General features: G+C 45.7%; 1 protein-coding gene across 1 annotated transcript; it reads right to left on the bottom strand.

Annotated features, from left to right (window-relative positions):
- Nucleotides 1-284: 284 nt before the first annotated feature.
- Nucleotides 285-1,340, bottom strand: LOC137527345 (4-galactosyl-N-acetylglucosaminide 3-alpha-L-fucosyltransferase FUT5-like). Its single transcript, XM_068247854.1, has one exon. It carries the CDS (start codon nucleotides 1,338-1,340, stop codon nucleotides 285-287), a length of 1,056 nt encoding a protein of 351 aa, XP_068103955.1.
- Nucleotides 1,341-8,867: the final 7,527 nt, after the last annotated feature.

Genomic DNA, 8,867 nt, shown 5'->3' with positions numbered 1-8,867 from the left:
ATGATTTATTTGATAAAAGGTAAAGATTTCTGGTTGTAAGGGTGTCTTGGCTTGTGATTGGGATGAAGGTCAATCCTGGGTTAAAGTTCCTCTTTAAAGTGTCAGTATGTTTCAGAGTTGTGAAAGGAAACCAAAATAAGCATGGTGAGAATATACAAACTACATCAAGATAATGTGCTGTTCTGTCCAGGGTTCAAACCTGGGACTTCTGACATTGAAAGGATATGTTGCTAGCCACTTAGTCACCATACTGTTTTAATATACTGTTGTTTTTTGGGACCTTATCATAAAGAGGTGCCATTTCCCAAAAACCACTTTTCTACGCTAGGAACAACATGGTAATGAGGGCCATTTTTCAAGGCCTGACAAACTTGACAGTAAGAAAGTTGCCACCCACCCCCATTATTCACATAAAATTTGGATCTCCAGTTGAAATACTTTTTGTATTTTTCATCGTCTTTGTCCAGCTCAAGAAGATAGTCTGCAAGCTCCTTTGGACTTGGAAAATCATTGACATGAATGAAGGCATCACCTGGGACAAAACGTTCATAGTTCTCTCGGGATGTCCCCAGGACAATAGGCAAGGTCCAAGTGCCAAATGCATTGGACCACAATTTTTCAGTTATGTAATCTTTGAAGACAGAATTCTCAAAAGCCAAATAGAATTTATACTGAGATATTGTGTTGTGGAAGTTGTCCCAGGACAGCGGAATATGTTCTTTACCGTAAACATCAATAGGAATATGCTTCTTCAGTTCTTCATAATATTTTGTCCTCCAAACACCGGGGTAGAACTTACTAACTACCCAAGCCACTAGCTTTGATTTTGCTGGAATGGTGAATGGATGTGGCTCTTTAAAGGCTACGAGTCGACCATAGGGTCTAAAAATATCAGCATCCTTGCGGAATGTCAGCGTCATGTTGAAAAGGCCATCCAGATGGTCTAGGTTTTTGATGATCAGTGGAGGCTCCATATTAAACCAAACCCAATGCTGGAAATGAGGTCTTGGCTCCTGCGGCATGGATTTTTTATCATACATGATATCTACATGATGCATGACCACGGCATCAGCCATGTTGTAGACACTTCGGTTTGCTGTTAGGTTACAACGCGAGATTCTGAAATCAGCCTCACATCTGTCCAATGGAAAGTGGTCTCCAAAAGGCCACACCCAAATCAGAACAAGAATGTCATTTTCCTTTTTTGATAATGAAATGGTCTTTTCTTCATGTTTAAAAGGGGTTATGGTGAAAAATGACTTATTCCAGACATAAGGGAGGACAGTCAATGTAAACATAGTAATAACTATGACCAGTGCTTGTATGTGTAATAACCTCATGATCCTTATGTTCTTACACAAATATTATTAAGAATGTAAGTTTTTCATTGATTCATGTTGGTCAATATCTAAAATAAGAAAAATAGTGATAGAATATATTAGTTGTTAAAAAGGGGCACCTTAACAATATATAGTAGAATGCAATACATTTTTCAAGATACCCAATTTTACGTTAATTACTGTATCTTACTTTCAGCATCAGCATCAGAAACACTTCCTATACCCAGGCCCGGGCTGCCCATAATGCCAAGTGAGGCGACTTCCTCAGGCAGCAGAAGTCTGGGGACAGCACCAGGCAGAAACAGGAAGTGAAGAGAGTGCCTGGCCAACCTATACTGGGGCAACTGTACCTAGCTACGAATGCCGAGGGCACCTATAGCTGGCTAGCTACCTATACTAAGGCAGTGGTGTATGGGCCCCGTGCAAGTTTTACATGGGGCCCAAGCACTCTATACATAACAATTGATATGGTGCACCAAAACCTCCCAAGGACAATAACAGTGTCAGTGGTGCAAGTAGGGGATGGGGAACAGCTTCTTAATGATTATTACTATTTAAAGCATCTATAGAAGTGATTATTACCAACACAAAGCCAATAAAGAGCTAATATTGTGCTTGAGGGAGGACCCCTCTGACCCAAGGGCCCCGATGCAGTCGCTACCTCTGCAACCCCTATTGCTACGCCACTGTACCGAGGATGTTTTTTGGGGCTCACCGCAGCTATAACGTGCGGTGCAAATTGTTGGGTGCTGTGCGATCATTCCAATTTGTGGTAAGTGGGGTGGGGGGGTTGTGCATTCACACAAATTTGCCTCAGGCAGAAAAAAGTCTAGAACCAGCCCTGTCTATACCAAAATGTTACTGTACATTGTTATGTAACATCACTATCCCAGTGTTAACATAGGTAGTGATGTACACAAATTTCACATTTGTAATTTCATTTAAAAATTCACAATTACGATGCAAAATCCTAATGTGAAATTTGGGGGAAAATCTTAATGAAAGGGACCCTGAGCAGTACCGTATAATCAAAAATTTCACTTGCCTGGGGCTTCCTCCAGCCCATCGTAGGCTGCAAGGTCCTCCGGCGTTCTCCTGGCTCCTGTCTGTGTCCCTCCTGCAGATCCGTTACTGGCGAGCCGGCTCTTTCTGGTTCCTGATGCTTTGTGTCCTCACACTGGCCGCTACGTGTCATCGCGGCGGCCGGTGTGACAGTCCTGCGCATGCGCGGTTTAGTGATTAAAAACCGCGCATGCTCGGGACTGTCACGCCGGCCGGCGTGGTGATGCATAGAGGCCAACGTGATAACGCAGAGCATCAGGAACCAGAAAGAGCCGGCCTGGGTGTCGCCGGTAACGGATCTGCCGGAGGGACAAGGGCAGGAACCAGGAGGACGCCAGGGGACCTCGCAGCCTACGGTGGGCTGGAGGAAGCCCCAGGTCAGTGAAATCTTTGATTATACGGTACTGCTCAGGGTCCCTTTAATTGCATCTATATTTGTAACCATTCATAATTTTGTGCAATTTTTGCATAATTTTGTGTCAACTTTAGCGGTTAATAGCAAAGCCCCCATACATGCTATTGCCACCAAAATTGCTACATATCCTAAGGAGAATAGCGGGTACAAGGAAAAAAAAAACCTTGTCGTTTTTGAGAAAATCAATTTTAAAAATACAAAGGAAAAATGTTTTTTAAATTGTAATTTTTCTGATTTTAAAAAAACCTTTTTTCGTTTGCATTTTTAAAATTTCCTGGACTTGTACCCACTATTTTCCTTAACATATGTAGCAATTTTGGTGACAATGGCATCATGGGTGTAACAATCACTCCTGCAACCCCTGCCATCGCAGGGGGGCCCAGAGGCCCCTCCCTCTCCACAACTGTAAGTGCAGCCAATTAAAAAAAAAACACCTCCCCACGCTCACAAAAACCATATACAGGAGCATGTGTAATTTATTCCTGCTTCCAGATGCTGCTTCACAGGAGAACACTCTCTGCTGCCATTCGCCGCCACCCCATCACTTAACCGGCATGGGGTTAGGGGACCAACGGGGCCCCATGCTATCATTTTTGCAGTGGTGCCCTATTAAGTCTAGTTGTGCCCCTGAATAGAATGTATGGGGGCTTTGCTATTCACTGCTAAAGTCGGCATGAAATTATACAAAAATTAAAGTAACACTACGAATGATTACACAAAATGAGTTGAATTTACAGATCGTAATTATGTATAGGTGTAACTGTGAAAATGGATGCGAAATTTCACATAATTGTAATTAACTGGTTACGATCATCGCTAGCCATAGGCTACGAGATCACACAGAATATACAAACTCCCTACAGATAGTGCCCCGACTGGGATTTGAGCTTGGGACCCAGCGCTGCAAGGGAAGAGTGCTAACCACTACACCACCGTGTTGAAGAAAAAAGAGTATTGACTTGTCTGATCACAGATTCTCTTGACCCTGGAAGATTGTTCAATCAAAACAATGAGTAAAATCCCTAATTATTACTAGAAGCAAACATTACATTGTCAGAATTACACTCACTAAAACTACTACGAGTCTTTGTACTGTGAAGTTTAGAGGGGGTCGCAGCCAGCACGCAGTACACAGATGTATAAAACAAAGTCCGTTTATTGTGCAGTAGAAATAAACAGCTTCAGTTCAGCAGTAATAAGTGGAAAATAACAGTTCAGCTTACTTCAGCTTGGTAAGATAAAGTCCAGCAGGTTCAAACAAAAGTTCAGTTTTTATCAGGCCAACACCATACAAACAACAGAGCAGGGTATGGTTTGGCTTCCATCAAATACTCCAATATTCCTTGTCAGGAGATTTCCATAGCATACATGCTACTCCTTCAACACCTCTCCTCAGACTGCTTGTGAGGCTGCTTCTTAAGCATAAATTTGCATCTCATCAATACCATAATTAGTGAGACTCAGCCCCACTGACAACCAGGTGTGTACCTAGGTGGGATGGGAAGGCCCGCCCTTCCTTCCCTCCTATCCCAGGAGTCCGGCCCTGAAAAGAAAAAACCAAGCAGCAACTGCTTGCTGCTAAAATCCGGACTTCCTTCCTAGGACCACACAGGGTTTTAAAGTGACCACAGTCCAAATACCAGGGAAATATACCTCCCATCTATTACCCAGCCCCGATGGCCCCTACAGTACCCAATGTGGCAATACCTGATTCCTGTAGTAAGCAGCAGCAGGGAAGCACTGTGGCAGCTCTGGTGCATGCTGTATGTTTTTGTTGGCCCTCCACTACACTAGTTGGCACTCCACTTAAAGTGGATCCGAGATAAACTTTTACTCATTGCATAATTGTGTTCCTTTCATACAGTTTACAGGGCGCTCCTCAAGCCAAATCCTTTTTTCTTAATTCCCTATAAATGAAACAAGCCTCACCTACAGCTTTTTCACAGTGCCTTGGCACTGTCGCAAGGGCTTATGGGAGCTCAGTCTGGGCAGGAGGAGGAAGAGGTTACTGGCCAGAGATTTCAGAGGCAGAGGGGACGAGGGAGGAGGAGAGGGGACTGAATTTACACACAGGCAAGCTGATAGCATCTCCAGCCTTCAGCCTGTGACAATGTTACAAACAGAACATGGCTGCCCTCACTGTATCACCGGAATAAATAATCATAAACTGTTGAAGCTGTTGGCAGATAGATATGCTATAAAAACTATCTAAACTTTAGATAAGATATATAGACAAATTATCGCTTTAAGAAGGAACTTTAACCCAACATTGAACTGCATCCCATTTAGTAGCTGGTACCCCCTTTCTTTACTTTTTCTCGAACAGATCATCAGGGGGTCTGTATTAGTGATGGGCGAACAGTGTTCGCCACTGTTCGGGTTCGCCCGGATTTTGGCCTGTTCGGGTTCGGTTCGGCACCCCCCGAACCCAAACGTGCCTTCTTTGTTCGGCCAAACACAGCCGTGTCCGGCCGAACATAGCCCCCTATAGGGTCCCAGCATAAATGGAGAGCATGCCCCGAGCGCGGGGGGGGGGGTCAGAAATGCCCCCCACCCCTCCCCGCTAAGCTTTCCTTTTTGCCGGTACCCTATAACGTTAAATTTTAGCCCCCCTGTCATCATGTAGATGACGCGTACCCTCGTTCGTGTCATCGCGGTACTTCTGCGCTCTCTTGACGCAACTTCAAATGTAAACAGGAAGTGCGTCAAGAGAGGGCGGAAGTACCAGATGGTACTAGCGCCTAGCATCTCCGGCTGCCCGCTTCCTGCCCTCCTCCTCAGGTACTTTTGGGGGGCTTAAATTTAACGTTATAGGGTACCGGCAAAAGGGAGAGCTTAGCGGTGAGGGGTGGGGGGGCATTTCAGACACCCCCCCGCGCTCGGAGCATGCTCTCCCTTTATGCTGGGACCCTATAGGGGCCCCAAAGGGACATGTTCGGGTTGGGTTCGGGGTTCGGCCCGAACATGCTGAACATCGGGGGCATGTTCGGCCGAACCACCCCGAACCCGAACATCTGGATGTTCGCCCATCACTAGTCTATATGGCGGATATTGTGGTGAAACCCCTCCCACAGTGTGATGTATAGATCATGATCATGACAGTTTCCTCTTTGTGAGCCTTCTTGCATTGTGCAAAATAATGGCTGTTTTCAAATGCCAAGCAGCCATCATCTCCGTCTTTGCATATGTTTATCAATAAAAAAACTTCAGCTAACTGTGGCTTTTATATTTACACTTAGGCTACTTTCACAGTGGGACATTGCGTTTGATGCGACGTTAAAGTCGCACAACGTGCCCATAACGCAGCGCATGTAGGTTATAAAATTGGACGCTATTTTGCACTGTGTTATGTGTCTCTTGGTGCGCCGTTTTCGTTGCATACTGATGGAACGAAAACGGCGCATGCGTTACATTAAAAAAAAACATTACTGAGCATGTGCAACACACATAACACAGCAAATGTATTGCTAAATGCACAGCATGCAGCACTTTCTAAATATTGCTACACGTTACACACAACACAACGTGTGCACTGTGAATGTCGCACATACTTTGCATTGCTGTGCGTTAGTCTGCGTTATAATTTTTTATAACGTGTGACTTTAACGTCCCACTGTGAAAGAGGCCTAAGGGTCTGTTTCCACTACACGCAGATTGGATGCAGAATGGATGCAGAAAAACTGACTCCAATGAATGCCTATGGGAAAATCTGCATCAGAAAAATTGCGTTTAGCGGAAACAGACCCATAGGCTTTCATTGGAGTCCGTTTTTCTGCACCCATTCTGCATCCAATCTGCGTGTAGTGGAAACAGGCCCTTAAGGCTTGATTTTAAGCTTCAAGCCTGTTTGCATATGCTGAATTTTATTGCTCCATGAAAAGCAGTTTCCTAGCTGCAGCCTCAACAAACGTAGTTCCTTTTGTAAAGAATCACATTTCCCAATAAACCAAGTTATATTGGTGTTCTAATGCTTACAGTGACAGGTATCCAGAAACGTGTCTGGGTGACATAGCGCCTATGGCAAACACTGAAATTGTGCCCCCCTTCCCCATCAGACCACCGTGTCCCATAATAATAGCTTCTTTTCTTGCAATGATACAAGTCTCCCCAGCATAGGTTGCTAGAGTTAACCCCCAAGTAAGAGTATTCAGACGTAGCACCCTAGTATAGGTAGCCAGAGGTAGTTCACCCAGTATAAGTAGACCCATGTTTACGTTGCCCTCCCAGTATATTTAGTTAGAGATGTCTCCCCAGTATAAATAGCCTTCTTTAGCATAAGTGGTGAGAGGTATCCCCCAGTATAAGTAGTCCCTCAGTATAGGTAATGAGAGGTTCCCCTCAGTATAAGTAATCCCCACAGTATAGATTTGGCAGGTGTCCCCCAGTATAAGTAGACCCCCCCCCAGTATAGGTATTGAGAGATGTCCTCCAGTATAAGAGCAGGTACAAATGCCTGAGAGGCATCCCTCAGTATGGTGGTGAAGCATGAGGGAGGAGGAGGCAGCCATGGCGCCCATGGTGCTGTGACACCCATAGCACAAGCCATGCCTACACCCCTCTAGATATGCCTCTGCAGGTATCAGGTGGTCAACAAGTACTCTCAACATCTTCACCATAGAAGGAACTTGCAAAAAGACATAAGACAAAGTCCACAGCAAGGCAACACTCTGCTAAAACAACAAAATCTTTATCAATTATATATCAAGTTAACAAGCCTGACAAGATGCATTTTCTGTTGTAAAACATCTTGTTAGAGGCAGGGCCGGATTTGCACTCTTTATCGCCCAAGGCCACTGTCACCAGCCACCTTCCTTCAGCAGAGGTAGCGAGATGACCCCCCCTTTCCTCCAGTATAGGTAGCCAGATGACCCCTTCCCTCTAGTATAGGTAGCCTGATGACCACTCCAGTATAGGTAGCCAGATGACCCCTCCACCTTTCTCTCCAGCATAGGTAACCACATGACCCCTCCCCTTCCCTCCAGTATAGGTAGCCAGGTGACCCCTCCCCCTTTCCCTCCAGCATAGGTAGCCAGATGACTCCCTTAGTCGCTGCTATTCCCACCCCCCTTTCAGTATAGGTAGCCAGCTCACCTCCACACCGCAGCAGCCATCTGTGTCACTCATTTCTCTACTTGTCTCCAGTGCAGAAGCTTCCTATTCCTTTTTGTCTCCAATGCTGCCCAAGTCTATAGGTGCCAGCCAGAGCAGGGACAAGGTCCTCCAGCACCCAAGGCTGAGACACCAAAGTGCGCCCTTCCATCCCTCCCTCCCCAGCCATCACACTGATTGCTATTAGACTAAGAGGGCCACAGGGCCCACAACCTCCCCAACACCTTAATATCTAGTTATCTGGCTTGCAGTCACTGCTATGTATCCCCTTTTCTTATTTCTTTCTGCTTCAAACACAATTAGGAATGACAGCTGAATGAATTGTGCGCCCCCTCCTACACTGCGCCCTGAGGCTGGAGCCTCTCCAGCCTATGCCTCGGCCCGGCCCTGGTGCCAGCCACAATGCAAATGTGTGCAGAGAGCAGACAGCTAGTAGCAGAGTGCCACGGTCAGGCACTCGCCTGATCTCCCTGCATTGCAGTATTTGCAAGCTTGAAAATGATGCACTAGTTTAGCCTGCTGCTTTGGTGCCCTTGCTCCCCTGGTGCCCTAGGCCATGGCCTAAATCCAGCCCTGGTTAGAGGATGAATCTCACCACAGTTGGTGCACTCATGACTGCAGCTGTGCTAAAATACCTTTGAGCCAAAAGAACCAGCTCCAGACTGCCTGAAACATTCAGACCAGTTTTACCCCTTCTTTTTTTTTTGCATTGCAGTGTGATGTGATGCTCCTGCTGCAAACCACTGCAGCGCAAAAAACTACAAGCATATCATAAAGGGTCAGCCGGGAGAGTCAGACCAGAGTCAAAGCATTTGGATCTGCATGCTCATTCTGGGCCAGTGACTTACAGTATTGGTAGAGCATCAGTACAGAAATCAGGCAACTGGCATGGTTTATCAGACAATGAAGACAGCAGCCTCTGTATTCCTATCAGTTCGGGT

This window comes from Hyperolius riggenbachi, chromosome 8, assembly GCF_040937935.1.
Source record: "Hyperolius riggenbachi isolate aHypRig1 chromosome 8, aHypRig1.pri, whole genome shotgun sequence".
Classification (NCBI taxonomy): Eukaryota; Metazoa; Chordata; class Amphibia; order Anura; family Hyperoliidae; genus Hyperolius; species Hyperolius riggenbachi.
The sequence above is the reverse complement of the archived record's forward strand: the minus strand, read 5'-3'. Positions and strand labels throughout refer to the sequence as shown.

Excerpts from the sequence above, each read along its gene's own strand:
- LOC137527345 (XM_068247854.1), bottom strand. The coding sequence starts at position 1,340 with ATGAGGTTATTACACATACAAGCACTGGTCATAGTTATTACTATGTTT.